We start from the raw sequence: 20236 nt of genomic DNA, 5'->3' as shown, positions 1-20236 counted from the left end.
GTGTGTGTGTGTGTAATTTACCAGCCACCATATGTTAACATGTGGTGTCCACGCCAGAACTGAGGACCGAGCTGTTTTGAAAGAAAATCATAGACTTTTTCCTCGTGCATGGAAACATACCTCGCGCACAGCAACATAATAACCTTTAGACCCATGCTGTTGGTGTTGGTGAGCTGGGTTGGTGATCAAAGGGCCAAGCCGCCAGCTGCCCAGGGGTCTGCTCCGCGGCTCGTTCCCTTCAGCTTTGAGAGCCAGAGGGTCCGCAGATCAGTACTTAAGCTGCTCTTGCAAGCACAAACTAACATCCCTCAATAAACTGAGGAATTTAGTTGAGCCTCTGTGTGTGGAAGATAAAAGGTGTCAGGAGGAAGCCACACACACCTCTATTAGTTGGTAAGTTGTCTCGTCCCAGAAATGGCACCACAAGGGCAAGGTGGCTGGGAAATGTGGGTGGGACAGGGTGGATGGCAGAAAAGCCCAGCCTGACAGCACCTGAGAGGCCTTTGGGTGGCACGGTTTGCACTCAGCTGCTAACGTAAAGGTTGGTGGGTCAAGTCCATCCAGCTGCCCCATGGAAGAAAGGCCTGGTGATCTGCTGCCATAAAGATTTCAGCCAAGAAAACCCTATGGAGCCCTTCTACTCTGTAACACATGTGGTCACCCTGACTTGCAATCAACTCGACAGCAACGGGTTTGGTTTTGACTAATTTGGCAGCACTGGCTGGAGGGCTCAACCATGAAAGAGCAGAAGGGATGGGCCCTGCCTGGTGCTTCTCGGATGAGGACAAGATCTGGCTCCAGCCAGGACCCACTGTTGGGGGGACAGGGTGCTTGGCAGGGGCCACTCTGCTCTTTGACTAGCCCAGGGCCCCCCCAGGGCTCCGAGCCTCCCAGTCAGAGCAGGCAGCACCCAGGAGACAGGCGAGGTCTATGCCTGCCGGCCCTGAAGAACCCTCAGGAGATCCTCCTTGCAGGGGCCCTCCTCCTCCAGGGTGATGTGAGTGGACAGCGTCAGTGGGGCTTTAGCCCATCCACGAGGCCCTTCGCTGTCCTGAACCCACACGACAGACAAGTCGGCCAGTGTCCACACGCCCAGCCCGTCCACCTCCTCTGCTCACACAGCAGATTTTATCTCATACACAGGGAAGTTTGCCTCTTCCAGGTTTGACTGGTGTTCTGGAATTCATTCAGTGAGCTCCGTTATTGTGCCCTTTCCCCTGATCCATCTCGAACACGATGTTCTCTTACTCTGAAATGCTGCCTAGCACCGAGACAGTACAGTCCCAGGGCCCTCGGACAATGGGAGGAGGCCTGGCTGCAAGCCCACGCAAAGCAAACAGGACACCCTCTGCTGCCGGTATCTTTGAGAATGAGCTGGGGGGTGCCCTGGGGGCAGCACTGGGTGGAGGGCCAAGAGGCCAGGAGGACATGGCCAGAGGCACAGCCAGCGAGGACACCCCTTCAGGGAGACAGAGGGCCTGGAGCCGCAGGGCAGGGGTGTGTGGAGGCAGGTACAAGGCTCTGGGCACCCCCCACCCCATGAAGGATGTGCAGCTTGTCCGTAGAATCTCAGAGGCCCCCACCCTCTGGCAAGGGGCACAGGGCCACTGTGGAGGCGGGTGGACCTGGGTGAGGGGCAGCCCAAGGTTTTGGCAACAGGGCCCAACCTCGGAGCGAGCAACACCAAGGTGGCTAGCAAGGCCTCGGGAGCCCGTAGGGCAGGACAAGGTGAGGCTGGTGGGTGGGACCAGGTAGGAGGCAGTGAGCACAGGTCCCCCAGGGAGGCAGCTTCTCCAGGTGGGGAAGGCCAGGCCAGAAAGGGACGTCTGACAGCAAGGGCCGGGAAGAGAGGACGGCTGGGGCAAAGCAGGGCCATGCTGGGGCATGCTACTGGGACTGGCAATGCACTGGGGTCAGTGAGGCCCAGGTGTGGACAGGTGTGTTCCTCAACACCAAGTACAGGTGAAAAATACAGGTGACACTGAGTACAGGTGTGCAGAGGGTTGGCAAGACCCGGATGTGGAGGGGCCTGTTCCTCAACATAAGGTACAGGCGACAAGCACAGGGACACCAAATACAGGGGTCATCGAGTACAGGTGACACTGAGTATAGGTGTGCTGGCTGTCAGCAAGACCCAGGTGTGGAGGGGTTTGTTCCTCAACACAAGGTACAAGTGACAAGCATGGGGACACTGAGTACACGGGACACTGAGTACAGGTGTGCTGGCTGTCAGTGAGACCCAGGGGTGGAGGGGTCTGTTCCTGGACACCAAGTACAGGGGACCCCGGGTACAGAGGACACCGAGCACATGTGACCCCAGGTACAGAAGACACTAAGCAGAGGGAACACCGAGTACAGGGATGCTGAGTACAGGTGACAGTGAGTACAGGGGACCCTAAGTACAGGGGACCATGAATACAGGGGGCCTAGAGTATAGGGGACAGTGAGTACAGGGGACACCAAGTACAGGGCACAGTGAGTACAGGGGACAGTGACTACAGAGAACACTGAGTACAGAGGACACTGAGTATAGGGGACACCATGTATAGCAGACTGAGTACAGAGGACACTGAATAAAGGGTACACTGAGTACAGGGGACACCAAGTACAGGGGACACCGAGTACAAGGCACAGTAAGTACAGGGGACAGTGAGTACAGAGAACACTGGGTACAGAGGACACTGAGTACAAGGGACCCAGAGTACAAGGGACACTGAGTACAGGGGACAGTGAGTACAGAAGACACTGAATAAAGGGGACACTGAGTACAGGAGACACCGAGTACAGGGGAGAGTGAGTACAGGGGAGAGTGAGTACAGAGGACACCAAGTACAGGGGACAATAAGTACAGGGGACACTGAGTATGGGGGACAGTAAGTACAGGGGACACTGAGCATAGGGGACAGTGAGTACAGGGGACACCAGGTACAGGGGACAGTGAGTACAGGTGACACCAGGTACAGGGGACAGTGAGTACAGCAGACCCAGAGTACACGGGAGAGTGAGTACAAGGGACACCAAGTACAGGGGACAGTGAGTACTGGGGACAGTAAGTACAGAGGACACCGAGTATGGGGGACAGTGAGCATGGGGGAGAGTAAGTATAGGGGACAGTGAGTACAGGGGACACCAGGTACAGAGGACACCGAGTACAGGGGACAGTGAGTACAGGGGATAGCAGGAGCCTAGGACCTTGGGGACCTACATAGAGGTGGGGAGTCAGAAGCTGGTGCTATTAGCTGACAGATGTGCCAGGACAGTGGCCCTTCTCTCAAGAACTGCAGGGAGGAGGGCATTGTGGTGACTCGTGGCTCAGTCCTTCCGCCGAGGCCTGGCCAGCCATGTCCTGACTCAAGACAGCAGAGACCTGCAGTGCCATTGCTAAAATAACCCCTGTTTGAATGTTCGTGCAGAAATACCCTCCACTCTTCAGCTTCTCTGACTTCAGAGCACACAGCTATTACAATTTCCCTGAAGGAACTGGAGAATAAAAGGAAAATAAACCCAACTCCCTGCCTCAGGCTGCCAAACACTGGCCGTCACCAGCCAACTCCAGCACACATGGTCAAACAGACCAATTTTTCTGACATTCCCAGGCCATTGGCGGGTCCTGTGAAGTGGTCCATTGGCACGAGAGCAGATTGGAGGTCGCCAGAACCCAGGGGTCGTGCAGCTCACCCGTGGGCAGGTCAGGCCAGGATGCAGCATCCCTGTGGCACCCACGAGGGCCTGTGCCACGATGCTCTCAGACTCCATGGCACACGTCACCTGCAGGTCCTCTTGGGCTTGGTGGGAGGTGCCTGGTGTGGGTGGGATTGTGCTTGGTCACAGCAGAGTGAAGCCAGTGTTGCCCCTTCTGTCTGAGGGTGTCCAGTCCCAGGACCAGCACGGCTCTGGCTCCTCAGCTGCTCCACAGTCCCTGCTGGCCAGGCTAGTAGCGGGCAGACCCCCCACTTTGAGACTTCAGTGCCGGTGCCTTCTGAGCACCGGGCTCATCGCCACGACTGAGGGACATGCTGCTGGTGCAGGGCGGTGGGCCAAGCTGGGCCAGAGAACCACTGCCCAGATCAAGCCAAGGGCTGGGAGCCTACTGCCTCCTGACCTCTCCCAGGGTCCACCTCATTTCTGTGAGAAACTGCCCACAAAGCTTCAGGAAGCACAGAATCCAAACACTGGCTGCATCCTGAGCCTGTGGTTCTCGGCCAGATGCCCTTCACCTTAAATTCTGCCCCATGGCTGTGACTTGTAAATGGGACTGCAACCCCTGCCCTCTACCTGCAGCCCCTGCCCTCCACCTGCAGCTCCTGCCCTCCACCTGCAGCTCCTGCCCTCCACCTCCTGCCCTCCACCTGCAGCACCTGACCTCCACTTCCTGCCCTCCACCTGCAGCACCTGACCTCCACCTCCAGTTCCTGCCCTCCATCTGCAGGCCCTGCCCTCCCCCTGCAGCCCCTGCCTACCACCTCACCTCTAGCACCTACCCTCCACCTCCAGCCCCTGCCCTCCACCTCTGGTACCTGCCCTCCACCTGCAGCACCTGACCTCCACCTCCAGTACCCGCCCTCCACCTGCAGCCTCTGCCCTCTACCTCCAGCCCCTGCCCTCCACCTGCAGCCTCTGCCCTCCACCTCCAGTACCTGCCCTCCACCTGCAGCCTCTGCCCTCTACCTCCAGCCCCTGCCCTCCACCTGCAGCCCCTGCCCTCCACCTGCAGCCCCTGCCCTCTACCTGGAGCAGCTGACCTCCAACTCCAGTACCTGCCCTCCACCTGCAGCCTCTGCCCTCCACCTCCACCTCCAGCCCCTGCCCTCCACCTCCAGTCCCTGCCCTCCACCTGCAGCCCCTGCCCTCCACCTCCAGTCCCTGCCCTCCACCTGCAGCCTCTGCCCTCTACCTCCACCTCCAGCCCCTGCCCTCCACCTGCAGCCCCTGCCCTCCACCTCCAGCCCCTGCCCTCCACCTGCAGCCCCTGCCCTCCACCTCCAGCCTCTGCTCTCCATCTCCAGCCCCTGCCCTCCACCTCCAGCCCTCCACCTGCAGCACCTGCCTGTCTACCTCACAGGCTTATGGCCATTGAGGAGCCAGGGCATGAGGAGACACTTTGAAGAGTTGTAAGCATTGTGCAGGCAGATGTCCCAGAACACGAGAAAATGCAACACCTTCGTTTGCCCAACTGAGTCAGAATGCACACCTACCACCTGTCGGGGGCTGCAGTTGACAGGGCCTGGTGGGCAGTCTCCTGCGCTGGTGGTGGGTGGTGAGATGGATCGTGAGTGCTGGTTTTCGCCTAGGTCTGGACTCAGGGCACTATGTTCCAGTGTCTCCGACCTGCTCAGGACATCCCAGGCCCACCATGGCCAGTGGCCACTGGAGGTTCCTCCACACAGGTGGGAGGTGATGTGTCTGTGACATACCTCCAAGGAGCCCCAGAGCAGCAGAGTGCTCAGCGGGGAGCCAAGGTGTGCCAGGTCCCACATTCATCTCAGCTGGACCTCGGGGTGGGCTAATGTAGTCCCTGGGGAGCCGGCCCTGCTGTCCTCCAGGCGCTGCTGGGTTGGGAAGCGTGGGCTGAAATGTAAGAACGTACCGCACTTCTGCCCTTGAATATGGAGCCAGAGGGTGCCCGCAGCCACCCGGCTCTGTCCCTGGTATATACGGTGCACCCAGGTCTGTGTGGTACAGGGTCCATGCGCTCTGCCCCCTACTCAGCTAGGCATGGCCTCCCCCCACAGCCACCATGTCACAATTCCATGGTTGGTTCTTCTGCCCTCCTGGGCCACTCTCTGGGCCGTGTGCACAGAGGGTCTCTGCAGGCTGTGCTCAGGACCAGCCCGGGGAAAGAGCCTCAGACCCTGGGGCTCGCATGGGCGGGGAGTCGGGCACAAGCAGGCCCCCGAGTGGCGGTGCGCGTCCTTAGGGTTCCCTCGGCCATGAGTCCAAGTGTGCAGCCCTTGCCTTCGGTGCTAGGACATGTCAGTGACAAAGCACATCCTCTCCATTCGCGTCTCACCAACCCAGCATCATGGAGAGGAAAGAGCGCGCAGCCTGTCCTCAGAGGCCTCCTGAGAGGGAACATGGCCGGCCACCTGAAGGAGGTGAGGCATCAAGTCATGGGGTGGGCCTCCAGGCAGAGGACCTTGTGCAAAGGTCCTGGGGCAGGACAGCAAAACCTGGGAGCAGAGTGGGTGTGGTTGAGGAGTTTCGGGGGGCCAGGACCTGGTGGGAGGGTGCTGCTCCCAGAGGGCTCTACCCCAAGGGCGAGGCTGGTGTCTGTCTTATTCCACTGGGGCAGTGCCTTAGAGGTCGCGGGAAGAGCAGGAGCAGGGAACATGAGGAGGTGGCCCTGGCATCCAGGCAAGAGCTGCCACTGTCTGGAACCAGGTGGAAGTGGTGGCGGAGGAGGAGAGACACGGGCCACTGTGGCCTGCTTTAACGACAGAGCCGAAGGTTTGCTGAGGGGCGAGATGTGGTACAACAGAAGACAGCGGATGGTGCCCATACAGCTCGTGGCTGGGATAGAGGAGATCCCCGGGTCGTGTTCCTGTCCTGACTCGTCCCACCAGGAGGGGAGGAGCTGAGCGGTCAGGCAGCTACGTCCTCCTGGCTGAAGGCAGCTCTGAAGAGGGACTGCAGGGCCATCAGGGCAGGACATCACTGGCCTTCAAGGATAGGGTGACCATAGAGCTGGTCAGGGCTGATGACACTGCCCAGCCAAGGGGCATCCGTGGTCAAAGGGGACACCTGGGGGTCTCCTTTCAAGTCAGATAATCAAATGTTTTTAGATTGGTCCTAAGCTCTTGAAAGTTGTTCCAATTTAGAAAAGTCAGCTGAAGGCCACATCCATGCTGAGGTAGCACAGGTAGGTTCTGCAGGAAGTGGACAGCTTGGAGTCAGCCAGACAGCCTTGGTCTACGGCCTCCAAGATACGCTTGGCTTGTGTCTACCCTTCACCACTGCTTTGTCACTGGTTTTGCAAGGAGAGCAGAGCACAGGGCTGCCAGATATCCAAATCGGGGCGCCAAGGGGCGGGGAAACCACGTGTCTGCGAAGGGAGCTTGACCTGGGCTGTGACCGAGCGCTGGAGCCAGGCTGCCCCTCTGCAGCTCTCAGCTCTTGGGGGGGACCGGCCCCACCTGCCGCTCAGGTTCAGTCAGGGAGAAGTGGGGGGGCGGAGAGAGGGGGGCAGAGTGGGGGAAGGGGGGGCAAAGGGCAGAATGAAGGGTTCTGAGGTCTAGCCCAGCACTTGGCCCTCAGACAGTGTCCTGGACCAGTGCAGCGCATCCTCGGGGACCTGGGCAGATGCGCGTTCTCCGCCCACAAATCAGAAATTCTGGGGTGGACCCGTGCTACAGGAGCAGCCTGGGAGTGAGCCAACAGGAGCCCAAAGCTTTTCTCCTGGCCTTGGCCTCACCGCCTTTAGGGCCGGCTCATGCCCTTGCCCAGGTGTGTGGCCGCTGCTCCTCCAGGACAGGTCCTCTGCTCCTGCCCTCACTGGGCCCCGCCCAGCCCCCACACGGGACACCAGCGGACATGGGCAGGGGTGAGCCAAGAACCTGGGTGGGACAGCGGATGCCCACAGCGAGTTTGCTGGGATGTGAGCAACCTATGCTGACCGCAGACTTGGACAGGGCAGCCATTGCACTGAGCCGCATGTGACCACCAGATGTCCCCACCACACAGGGAGCAGAAGTCAAGGGTCGGTCCAAACGCAAAGGAACATGCCCATGGAGGGCAGGCGGCACCTGAGTACCCACACCGCTGCAGACCAACCACCTGTGAATGTAAGTTGAAGGGTGGGCAGACTGCCCAGACTGGCTGAGCCCAGGCCCACTCAGAGCCCTGCAGGTGGGATACCACACGGGCCCAATGCTGTGCCCGAAGGCAAAGGGGCAGGCCCAAGGGTCTTTGGGCAACATTAAGGGACACGTGGCCCCTCCCACTGCAGGTCTGTTTTCATTGATAAGCTTAGCAACTTTAGTTTTCCTGGGCAACTCCTCCCCCCACCACCTTGTCTGTCAGTCTGTCCTACTGTGGTGGCTTGCATGTTGCCGTGATGCTGGAAGCTATGCCACTAGTATTTCAAACACCAACAGGGCCACCCAAGGGGGTCGGGTTTCAGTGGTGCTCCAGGCTAAGACAGACTGGAAGAAAGACCTGGGAGATGTATTTCAGGAGATCGGCCAATGAAAACCTCATGGATCACAACAGAACACTGTGCGATGTGGCGCTGGAGGATGAGCCCCTAGGTCGGAAGGCACTCGAAGTACATGCGGCCTCAATAACAGACGTGAGTGAACCAATGATGGAGAAGACGGGGCAAAACCTGGCAATGTTTCCTTCTGTGGTACACGGGGTCGCCATGTGTTGAAACTGAGTCTACCACAACTAACAACATCAACAGTTTTCCTGAACAGATAACTAGGACATAAAGGACATATTTTTAAATCAACAGATACTAAAATTGAGCCCCTCTAACTGCTGCTCAGTGTGGATGTTGTCGGGGTGGCCTTGACATGGCTCATGGGGTTTTCAAGGAGGAGTTTTACTGAGTACACCCATCACACCCTAAGCCCGCTTCCATCAAGTAGATCGGAAAACCCTCAGCATTTTTACCTTGATGTTCTCATCGGAAGCAAAAGAGCTGCTTGTTTCTATATAAACCAGAAACAAACTTGTTGCCCTCAAGTCGATTCTGACTTAGACCGACCCTGCAGGACAGAGTAAAACTGCCCTGTAGGGTTTCCAAGGCTGTAAATCATCACGGACGCAGGCTGCCACATCTTTCTGATGGGTTCGAACCTCCAGCCTTTCAATTAGCAGCCAAGTGCTTTAACCTCTGTTCCACCAAGGCTCCTCTCATTTCTATGTAATTATCTCAAAGTATTTCTCTTAAGGCACTGCCAACAAGTGCTGGTATTGATTAGCTATGAACATACCAAAACAAAGTCTCGTGATTCCAGAAAAATCTCCCACCAAATGTCCCAGCCCCTCACTGACCATGGGGCCCAGTCTGGGTTCAGAAGGAATCCTATTTCCTTCAGGGAGAGGTATCTAAACCCTCCTGGTGGGGGCAGCTCCAACCTTCACTATCAAGCCAGAGAGTCTATGGTCACAGGGAGGAGCCATCCCAGCCTCAGGACACACACATGGGTGCCATAATTTCCCAGGCTGGGAACGGTTAGCCCTCCCCACGGGACAGAAACCTCAGCAGAAGCAGGTGTCCTTGCAGACTATGACGGCAACACACCCAAGGCAGGTCAGAGTCAGCCTGGGCCTGGAGAGACCCAGGACAGGGCTCAACTCAACTGGCCAAGCCAGGCATCCTCTTTCTGAAAAAAGAATGAAGAGGAAGAGAAGGAGGAAGAGAGGAAGCTGGGGAGGAGGGAAGAGAAGGAGGGGGAGGAGGATGAGAGGAAGGAGGAAGAGAAGGAGTGGGAGGAGGGAGGAGGAGGAGGGAGGAGGAGGAGAGGGGGAGGAGGAAAGGGGGGACGAGAGGGAGGAGGGGGAGAGGGAGGGGGAGAGGGAGGAGGAAGAGAGGGAGGAGGAGGAGAAGGAGGAGGGGGAGGAGGAAGGAAGAGGAGAGGGAGGAGGAAGAGAAGGAGTGGGAGGAGGGAGGAGGAGGGAGGAGGAGAGTGTGGAAGAGAAGGAGGAAGAGAGGAAGGATGGGGAGGAGGGAGGAGGATGAGAGGGAGGAGGAAGAGGAGTGGGAGGAGGGAGGAGGAGGAGAGGGAGGAAGAGAGGAAGGATGAGGAGGAGGGAGGAGAAGAAAGGGGAGGAGGAGGGGAGGAGGAAGGAAGAGGAGGGGGAGAAGGGAGGAGTGGGAGGGGAGGGGGAGGAGGAGGGGAAGGAAGAGAAGGGGAAGAGGGAGGAGGAGGAGGGGAGGGGGAGGAGGGGAAGAGGGAGGAGGAGATGCAGAGGGAGAAGATAGAGGAGGAGGGGGAGAAGGAGGAGGGGAAGAGGGAGGAAGAGGGGCAGGAGGAAGGGGAGATAGAGGAGGAGGGGGAGGAGGAGGGGAAGAGAGAGGGGAGGTGGAGGTGGAGGAGAAGGAGAGGAGGAGAGGGAGAGGGAGGAGGAGGGGAAGAGAGAGGGGAGGTGGAGGGGGAGGAGAAGGGGAGGAGGAGGGGGAGAGGGAGGAGGAGGGGCAGAGGGAGGGGGAGATAGAGGAGGAGTGGGAGAAGGAGAAAGTGGAAGAGAGAAGGGAGGAGGAAAGGGAGGAGGAGGAGAGGGAGGAGGAGGGGAGGGGGAGGGGGAGGAGGAGAGGGAGGGGGATGGGGAGGGGAGGGAAGAGGGGCAGAGGGAGGAGATAGAGGAGGGGGGAGGAGGAGGAGGGGAAAAGGGAGGAGGAGGGGGAGGAGGAGGACAGGGAGGAGGAGGAGAGGGAGGAGGAGGAGAGGGAGGAGGAGGAGAGGGAGGAGGAGGAGAGGGAGGAGGAGGAGAGGGAGGAGGAGGAGAGGGAGGAGGAGGAGAGGGAGGAGGAGGACAGGGAGGAGGAGGAGAGGGAGGAGGAGGAGAGGGAGGAGGAGGACAGGGAGGAGGAGAGGGAGGAGGAAGAGAGGGAGGAGGAGAGGAAAGAGGAGAAGGAGGAGGAGGACAGGGAGGAGGAGGACAGGGAGGAGGAGGACAGGGAGGAGGAGAGGGAGGAGGAAGAGAGGGAGGAGGAGAGGAAAGAGGAGAAGGAGGAGGAGGAGAGGGAGGAGGAGGAGGAGGAAAGAGGAGGAGAAGGAGGAGGAGGAGAGGGAGGTGGAGGGTCCCCTTCCCTGGGAAGACAGGGCAAGGAGGAGTAGAGGGTCACTTCCCCCATCACAGCCCCCCATCCCTCCGCCCCCCAGGCCTGTGGAAAAGCACCCTGCCTCCACCCTGTCTGCAGCCTAACCAGCCTCCGCCCAGCTCTGCCTCCTGAAGGTTCTTCACTGCTTCCTCTGCAGAGAGAGGAAATTAGCGCTCAAAGTGGACGCCCATTTAAATGCACTTTCTTTTCTAGATGAGGAGGGGGAAACAGTTTTACAAGTGCTATTAAAAAGGGGCTGGTTGAGCCACAGTAAAAAATATCCACCCTCCTTCCAACCAAAACAACCTGGAGGAATTACAGTAATTGGCTTTGGAAACAGGAAACAGAAAATGCACAAACCAGCTCTCCACCCCCAGGCCCCTCCTTAGCTGAGACCCCTTCCAGCGGTTAGTGCAGTCTGGAGACCCCAGACGTGCTGGCAGGACCCTCCCTAAGGTGGGGGTCACAGCAGGGAGCAGCCCCCCGCCCCAGACGACGCGGTTGATCAGACTATAACATGGAGTGTGTTCCCCACCCCTCCCTGCCTGCATGCTGTGCTGGGAGGTGGCAACATCCACCCGTCTGCAGCCACCCTATCTCTGCTCAAGGACCATGCGGTTTTCATCTCTCGTCCCCTCCCCATACCTGACCCCACTGGACAGGGCCTGCTGTTTGCCGGATGTGCCAGCTGGGGGACGTGGAGCGAGAGGGTCTGGTCCTCAGGGCCCGGCCTCCAGGGACAGGGAGCAACAGTGCCCCGGGCAGCACGAGGTGAGAGGCTTGAGAGACCACCTACGTATAAGGCCCCCACCCTATCACAGTCTCCCTCCCTGGCCACGGCCCCCCTGACCACCGTTCATGACTACCATTCCTGGACGTTCTCCTTGACTTACGCACCGGCCATTTCCACTCAAGTCCCAGACGTTCACGGGAACATCCCTTTCTCAGGCTAAACTCAGTGGAGATCTGTGCTGGGTTCCCAGTTCCCATCGTCAGTGGGATTCTTGCACTCTGCAGACTCTCCTGCCAGCCTCAGAAAGCGACAGTGAGATCCACTGTCGTAGGCCTACTGAGTGCCATCCCCTAATTGTTCACTACAGATTAGTAAGTAAGCACAAGTAAGCTCGTGTTTACCTTGCTTACAGGGTAATCTACCTCTGTCAGGGATGTAAACTTGAAAAGAGGCTTTGATTCTGTAGGAAGGTGCCGTGGGGCTGAGAGACAGATGCCAGCCATACCCAGAAGGAGAATCTCTGATGGGGTGAAAAAATATAAAACTATTCACTACAGATGATCTGGTAAGCAAGACAAGCAGGGTAGTTACCTTGGCTATTCGATAACCTGCCCCTAGTTAGCTCCAACTCATGGCAACCTTAGGTACAACAGAACAAAACATTGCCTGGTCCTGTGCCATTTTCATGATCATTGGTATATCCGAGTCCATTGTGGTAGCTATTGGGCCAATAAATCTCGTTGAGGGTTTCCCTCATTTTCACTGACCCTCTACTTTACTGAACATGATGTCCTTTTCTAGAGATTGGTCTTGCCTGAAGCCATCTCCAAAGTAGGCAAGAAAAGTCTCACCTTCCTTGCTTTTAAGAGCATTCTGGTTATATTTCTTCAAAGCCTAATTTTTTTGTTCTTTTGGCAGTCCACGCTATATTTAATATTCTTTGCCAACACCATACTTCAAATGCATCAATTCTTTCTCCCTTTTTCACTATCCAGTTTTTACAAGCACATAAGGCAACTGAAAAGACCATGGCTTAGGTCAGATGAACACCAGTCCTCAAGGTGACATCTTTGTTTCTTAACACTTTAAAAAAGCTTTTTTTTGCAGCAGCAGCAGCAGATTTGCCCAATGCAATAACGTCATTTGATTTCTTGACTGTTGCTCCCATGGGCTTGATTGTTGACCCAAGGGTGGTTCATCCCGTTTTGGGGATGGAAGCTCTGCTCTGGGAATGCTCCCAGACCTCCCCGCCCCGTCTCTTCATTTCCATCCCTTTTGCTGTAATAAAGCTATAATCGTAAGCACAGTGCTTTCCTGAGTTCTGTGAGTCATTTTAGCAAACTGTCGAACCAGAGTAGTGGAGGCCAGAATGTCAGAAGTGAGGCGGGCTGGGGCCCCTGAGCTTATGGCCGGTATCCTGCGGGTGTTGGAGGAAACCCTAAATTTGTAGCCAGCAGATCAGAAGTGAGGATACTGCAGGAAGACCAGTTTGTGGCTGGCATCTGAGGCCTTGGGCTGACCTGGCAGTCTGAGGTCTGTACCTTCATTAGTGAGCTCTGCCCCAGCTCCGGGTTTTAGGTCAGAGGAACAGGGCTGCATGTGTGGCTGGTGTCTGAACAGAAGTGGAGCAGAGGGGGACAGAATCGGAAGTGATCGTAGACTGGTCTGCTGTCAGAAAAGTGGGGTTAAAGGTCCTCACACCTGAACAAGAGGTGAAGAGACAGAGGACAGACATGTGATGGGGGAGGCAGAGACTGGAGGGATGTAGCTACACCAGGGATGTCAGGAATTCCCGGGACCCACCAGAAACTGGAAGAGGCAAGAAAGGGCCTTCCCCCACAGCCTACGGAGAGAGCATGACCCTGCCAACACCCTGCACTCAGACGTCTGGCCTCCAGAACTGCATGAGAACAGATTCCGGTCCTTGTAAGCTACCAGTTTGTGGTACCTTGTTAAGGCGGCCCCAGGAAGCAGACAGTACGCTGAGGTGAAGAAACGCTCTAAACGCCCGCCACACGTGGAGAAGCACCAGCTGTTTGACCCACCATGTTCTGACAAATGTATGCACTCATTCAGGCTGCGTGAACTATTAGGGGCTCCTCGCACATACGCTCCCCCACCGCCCCGGGCCAACAGGGTCGCCAGGGGCCAGCGTCAGCCCCTGACCCAGAGGCCCACCCTGGCCAGCCCCAATTTGGCAGCCTGAGCTTTGACTAATTACCTGTTAGAGAACCAGACTGTTAAGAGATGCCAGTATCCGAAAACACACCCCCACCTCCCTCAGGCAGACAGGGCTGGCAGAGGAGAGAAGAGGGCCCTCACAGTCCTGGCACCTCACACCTGGGTCTCACGGGTCCCCACTGGCCCCAAGAGCCCAAGTCCCCCCCAAACTTTCAGACAATGCACCCAGTGAGTGTCTACCATTGTAGAGTGGGGAGAGAAGCGTCCCGGGAAGCAGCCATAACTCTACATGAGTTCAGTGTCAGGCAGAGCTGGGCCCTCACAGGACTCGCTGCACCATAAAAAAAAAAAAAAAAAAACCCACTGCGGTTGAGCTGCACCATACTATGCGACAAACTTGCCAGAAGTCCTTCCCAAGGAGCAGGGAGCATTTGGCTTACGGGTCCTCGGGTGTGAGGGTGGGGATCTCAGCCATCCACACTGACCTGATACCCCCTTTCCTCAGCCGGGCAAGTATGTGCAGGGGTGTTGACCCAGGTCTGCCCGTTTGGGCCCAGCAGCACCACCTGGGCTGGAGCAGGTTCTCTGCTCCCAGACGGACAGCACCCTCCGAGCCCACCGCGCTCAGGGCTCCTGTGGCCTGAGCCCGACCCTGTGGTCCGGTGGCCTCCGCCACCCATCTTCAGCGTGGCTTTCCCACGAGCCTCGGGCAGCGTCTGTGGCCGGCTGCCCCGGGACAGGGAGGCGCTGCACCGCCTCTAACTCCGGCCATGTTTGCTAGGCAAGCAATTGACCCCAAAGCGAACGGAGGCCTGCCCTTGAGCACCCCCCGCCAGTGACGTCAGCCGGTGCCCCCTACCTCACCCGCATGGGATGTTAGGGACCCCTACCCCTCCACCCTACCCGCCACCCGCTCCAGCCCTAGAAGGAGGAGGCCCCTCTCGAGGGCTCCCCAGGCTGGAACTTAAGCCCTGACCCTAGTTTCCCCAGCCTGGGACGGCTCTCCAGCCCGGCCAGCTCGTGCCGCGGCTTCCCAGTCCCGGTCCGGCGCAGAAGGCGCAACTCTGGCGCGCTCCCCCGACCCCGCAGGCCATCCGTCCGCGTCCCGTCGCCCCGGCCCGCCTACCTGCTTGTCCCGCGCGCGAGGCTCTGCGCAGCCGCCACCCTCGCGCCGCTCCGCCTCCTCTGCGCCTTTGCGGCCGCTCGCGTACGCCGACACCACGAAGCTGTCCCCTGCGCCGGCCGGCGAGCGGACGCGCGGGAAAGTCACCGGGAGGGAGGGAAGGAGGGAGACGCGCTGTCAGCCCCGCCGGGCTGGCCCGACCCCCCCCGGGGTCGGCTGGACGGGGGACTGCGCGCTCCCGGGACCCCGCGGCGGCGCCACCCCCCGGGCCGGGGTCGCAGGGCCTCGCGGCGCTCACCTTCAGGGCTCTCTCTGCGCTTGCAGGCTGCGCGGGGCGGGGCGGGAGAGGAAGAACAGTGAGCGGCCGGCGCGCCCTGCCCGCGCCCCCCGCCCGGTGCCCGGTCCGCCGCTCACCGTGCTTGGACTGCAGCTTGCCCATGTTGCCCGGCCGGCTCAGGTGCAGGTCGAGCCTCGGGAGCCGGGGCTGGGCGTGCAGGGGGGCCTCATGGGCTGGGGCGCGGCCGCCTTGGCGCGGGCGGGATCGGGGTCCGGGCGGGAGTCGGGGTCCGGACGGCCGGGCGGAAGGCGGGGCGCGGCCGGCTCCGCGACAGCGGCGGCCGGGTCCCTCTGAGCGCGCGCGCCCGCGGCCCGAGGCTTTAACGCGGCCCTCGCAGCGCCCCCCGCGGCCGCCGCCCGTAGCGCACCCGCCCGGCAGACCCCTGCCCGCCCGCGGCCAGGAGAGCGCGCCACCGGGTAGGGAGCGAACATGGGAGCGGGAACGAGGTGGAACCGCGCCGCAGACGGCGCCCACCGGGGTCAGGCCCGGGCAACCCACCTAGGACCGTACGAACTCTTGAGGAGTGGCACTCAGACCACCCCGGTCACGGGGTCTCTAGTTGTAGTGTGGCAGAGGGACACGGGTGTCCGCCTCTGCTTTCCAAGGGGATGACCCTGGGGACACCGCCTGGAACCGTGGAGACCAGCGACCCAAGGCCGGTAGTAGTAGGGATGGAGGGCAGAGTGGGGGAGGGAGGGACCATGGAGGGGACCAGTGTGGTCCTCAGGCCACTGGCAGCTCTGCCTACCGCCCCCCCCCCCCGCCCCGCGCCCACTTGGCTCTGGCATGGCCTTGCTGAACCCCTGGGCGGTAGATACGCGAGTAGTGTGAGAGGGGTCTGCGTGCCCTTCAGAGCCCCAGGCCTCCCTGTGCACTCGGCCTCCTCTGTGTCCCTACACTAGGTCTAGCTCCATCTAGCCACCCCTCAGTTTTAAAGGCCCCCAATGTCTTTTTTTAATGTCTGGCAGCGACACCATAGGTCTAGCCCAGTGCATGGTCCACACAATTGAGTGGAGAGTTTATGAGCCTTTGCTACGCCCAGGCTGTGGCACGGAAGGGCAGCCCTCCACCCAAAAGAGGTGTAGTCACAAACAGAAAGTCAGCCGCCCAGAGCAGCAGGCAGCAGCTGGGAGGAAAGCACAGAGCCCCGGAGGAGGCTGAGCCAACTCACGCATCTCTGCTACAGGGGCCCCAGAGCCTGTGTGCGTGTGCGTTTGTGTGCAAGCGCATGTGTGTGTGCATGTGTGCGTGTGTGTGCACATGTGTATGTGTGGGTGTGTGTACATGTGTATATGTGTATGTGTGGGTGTGTGTACGTGTGTGTGTACATGTGTATGTGTGCATATGTATGTGTGGGTGTGTGTACATGTGGGTGTGTGTGCATGTGTGCATGTGTATGTGCGGGTGTGTGTATGTGTATGTGCGGGTGTGTGCATGTGTATGTGTGGGTGTGCATACATGTGTATGTGTGGGTGTGTGTGCATGTGTGCGCGTGTGTCGCATGTGTATGTGTGGGTGTGCATACATGTGTATGTGCGTGTGTGTGCATGTGTATGTGTGGGTTGTGTACATGTGTATGTGTGTGTGCATGTGTGCGTGTGTGTGCGTGTGTGTGCATGTGTATGTGTGCGTGTGTGTGCATGTGTATGTGTGGGTGTGTGTGCATGTGTATGTGTGGGTGTATGTGTATGTGTGAGTGTGTGTACGTGTGTATGTGTGAGTGTGTTCGCGTGCATATGTGTGTGTGTACGAGTGTACGTGTGGGTGCGTGTACTTGTGTATGCGTGGGCGTGTACATGTGTATGTGTGTGTACATGTGTATGTGTGCATGTGTGTGCATGTGTACATGCGTGTGTGTTCACGTGTGTGCTTGTGTGCATGCATGTCCCTGTGTGCATGTGCTAGCTGGGACATGAACACAACATGCCTCCACTGTGCTGTGATAACTCTGGCCAGGGACGCAGACAGCAGACTCTGCAGGCTAAGGGGGTGAGGGCATTTCTGGAGGGGGCACCAGCAAAGGGTCAGGGGAAGGTGAAGCCCTGGTGCCAGGGAGCAGCCACCACCAGGGCTGGGGGCAGTGAGGGCACAGACAGCTTGACTCGTGCAAACCTGAAGGCCAGGCCTGAGCTCTGAGCGGGTGTGTGGCCAGGACTGCATCCTGAGAGCCTGTGTCCCGAGCTATGCCATGGCTGCATGGGGGGGGTGGGGGTGGAGGGCAGAGTGAGGAGAGGAAGCCCCTGAGTGGGAGCTGGCGGCAAGGGGATGGTGCCGTCGGGGCCTGTGACTGACCCCAGCCCTCTGCCCTCTCCCACCAGTCCAGCGCTCCTCATGCTGGGGGCCTCAGCCATACCTCATCCCCAGGTGGCCCAGTTCCACCTTTTGGTCTTGTGGTGCCATCTTCAAGGCAGGAACACAGTGAGGCTGCTCTGTCCAAAGCCAGAGCTTCTTGGGGGCTGGATGGGGACCAGGAAGGACCAGTCACCACCCAGTCGAATGCAGATCCCCAGGCCTCCAGGGCTCCTGAAGCCCCAGCTCAGAGCCGCCCCCACCAACACAGCCCCAAGCCAGGCTGGGTTGTGAAGTGGCCTGAGATGTGGGGGCCGCTACCCCCTCAGCACTCACATCTTCCCTGGGCTGGGCTAGCCCCCCGGCTCCTTCCAGAGCTGACCTCCCGGCCTGAGGGCCCCCCGTGCCTTATGCAGGTGTGCTCCCCCCAAGTCCATGCAGGCTTCCTTGGAACACTCCCAGGGTGGGGTTGCCCCTGTTGTGTGGTTCTGTGTCCGGCAACGCACGCTGCTCACGGCCTGTGGGGAGATTGTGGTGTCTCCTCAGGGGTCCCCGTGCCCTCACAGCATGCTGCAGCCAAACCTCCTCCTTGGACAGCCTCCAGCTCCCACCTGCCCATCTGGGAGGGGAGCAGGCAGGGCCAGTGGAGCAGCAGGGGCATCTGGCCAGGGTTGCGGAGAGCCTGGGCAGGGTCCAGCCATCCCTCATCACCTTCTGGACCAGCTGCATTGGCAGCCCTCTGCCCCCCTCTCCCAACAGCTCCCCAGGGTCAAGATCTCGGTCCACAGGACACCAGTGGAGCAGGGGCCCTGGCAAGGTGGCGTCCACAGCTGGCCTAGGGGACAGGGTCTCCAGAGCAAGGGGGCTGTACCAGCCCTGTGTGGGGCCTGGGGGCTGTGGGGGCTGGGGCCCCAGGAGGCCCCGCCCTGCCCCCTTTCCGAGGCCGCTCACGGAGCCCCAGGACAGTTTCACCTGGAATGCAGTCCGCTCTGGGTCTTTGAAGAGGAGGGCGGTGCTGGGCCACTTCTTTAAATGCTAATTTGCCATCTTGGCTGATATTCAAAGTGCTTTCTCTATCTCATCAGTGCTCCCAGCTCTGATGGGCAGAGTGGTGGCTTTATCTCTACTTTGAAAGATGAGGAGACGGAGTCACACCCCCACCCCCCTGCCCTGCGGACGTGCCCGAGGGGTGAGGATGCCGGGCCACCGCACAGGTGGCAATCTCCGAGGCCACGAGGGGACTGGTGGCAGTCACCAAAGCCGTGGTAGGGGTGGTAATCACCAAGGCTATGGCGTGGGTGGGGGTCACTGTGCCGGGTGGAAGCACCTGTCCGCTTACCCACGGGGGTCCTTGTGGGCAGCCCCTCCTGCGCCGACTGCTGTGAGGAAGCTGGTTCACAGGCTAGCCAAGCCCCTGACTGTCCTAGGGCTCTGGGCTCTGTTCTGCACAGCAGAGCCCGACAGGGAGCCTCTGAGGAAGGACAGCAGCAGCCTCGGCCTCATTGCCCTGGGGAAGTCTCCCACTGACCGAGACAGGCCCAAGGATGCAGGGGCTGGGGCTTGGTAGGGGGCAGACAGACAAGGAGGGAGAGCTGGCGCTGGAGGGTCCAGATGGCCCAACTGGGGGTGCCATTTAGCTGGCAGGGCAGCGTGGGGCAGAGGGCACCTGCTGTCTGGATGGCCATCCTGGGCGAGTCAGCCCCTGCCCCCTAGTGGCCCCTCAGCAGGGTCTGGCTACACTGGACACCGCTCTGTAGGGGACCAAGCCTCCCTTTGTATAGGGCAGGGCCAGGCTGACCGGGCATATCGGCACTAAGGGCGCAGGCAGAGCTGACAGGGCCTCAATTGTAGGGATGGAGATACAGGTGGGGTTGGGCCTCCCCAAGGCCTCGGCAGAGTGGGGGTTCAGCACACACCTGTGACAGAGGGTGAGGGAGTGGCGAATGGCTGTCCTGGCCCAACGCTTACATGGGGGTGGGGGGCACGCCCTTCACTGTGCAAAGGGACCACTGCATTTTTTTTTTATTGTGCTTTAAGTGAAAGTTTACAAATCAAGTCAGTCTCTCATACAAAAACTTACATACACCTTGCTATGTACTCCTAATTGCTCTCCCCCCATGAGACGGCACACTCCTTCTCTCCACCCTGTATTCCCAGTGTCTGTTCAACCAGCTTCTGTCTCCCTCTGCCTTCTCATCTCCCCTCCAGACAGGGGATGCCCACATAGTCTCATGTGTCTACCTGAGCCACGAAGCTCACTCCTCACCAGTATCATTTTCTGTCTTATAAAAAAAAAAGTCTTATAGTCCGGTCCAATCCCTTCCTGAAGAGTTGGCCTTGGGAATGTTCCAGTCTTGGGCTAGCAGAAGGTCCAGGGACCATACCTTGGAGGTCCTTGTAGTCTCAGTCAGACCATTAAGTCTGGTCTTTTTAGGAGAAGGGCGGGGACACATTTAAAGCACAAAGTAACCACAGAACCAGGCCCTACCTGGCACTCTGGGTCCCTGTGTTTTCCATCCTCGTCCCCCTTTGATGTGTGCTAACCCAAGCCCATGAGACTTAATTGTGAAAGGCCGGCTTCCAGCTCCTCTCGCGTGCCATATTTTCTCTTCGAACCAACACGCTTTGAAGTTTTATAGATTTCCTTCGCGGGCACAGACCAAGAGTTCACCAGGGTTAACGAAAGAGAAGTATCTTACGTTTCAGGCCGTGTTCCTTTCTCTCTTCTTCAGTGTTACCACATAAAAGCTTTTTCTGAATTACAAGTGCATTGTGATATCATTTCTGCTATGTCTGCTGTTAAAC

General features: G+C 58.9%; 1 protein-coding gene across 1 annotated transcript in view; it reads right to left on the bottom strand.

Annotated features, from left to right (window-relative positions):
- NKD2 (NKD inhibitor of WNT signaling pathway 2) overlaps positions 1–19116 on the bottom strand; it is a 46518-nt gene extending 27402 nt beyond the window's left edge. Inside the window, exons 1-5 of the mRNA XM_064279267.1 lie at positions 18960–19116; positions 18593–18739; positions 18143–18426; positions 15007–15640; positions 14809–14915 (exon numbers count right to left, since the gene is read on the bottom strand). Coding sequence (XP_064135337.1) covers positions 14809–14915; positions 15007–15640; positions 18143–18426; positions 18593–18739; positions 18960–19116 — 1329 coding nt within the window. The remainder of the gene's footprint in view (positions 1–14808; positions 14916–15006; positions 15641–18142; positions 18427–18592; positions 18740–18959) is intronic.
- Between the last annotated feature and the right edge of the window lie 1120 nt (positions 19117–20236).

This window comes from Loxodonta africana, chromosome 2 (assembly GCF_030014295.1).
Source record: "Loxodonta africana isolate mLoxAfr1 chromosome 2, mLoxAfr1.hap2, whole genome shotgun sequence".
Taxonomy (NCBI): Eukaryota; Metazoa; Chordata; class Mammalia; order Proboscidea; family Elephantidae; genus Loxodonta; species Loxodonta africana.
The sequence above is the reverse complement of the archived record's forward strand: the minus strand, read 5'-3'. Positions and strand labels throughout refer to the sequence as shown.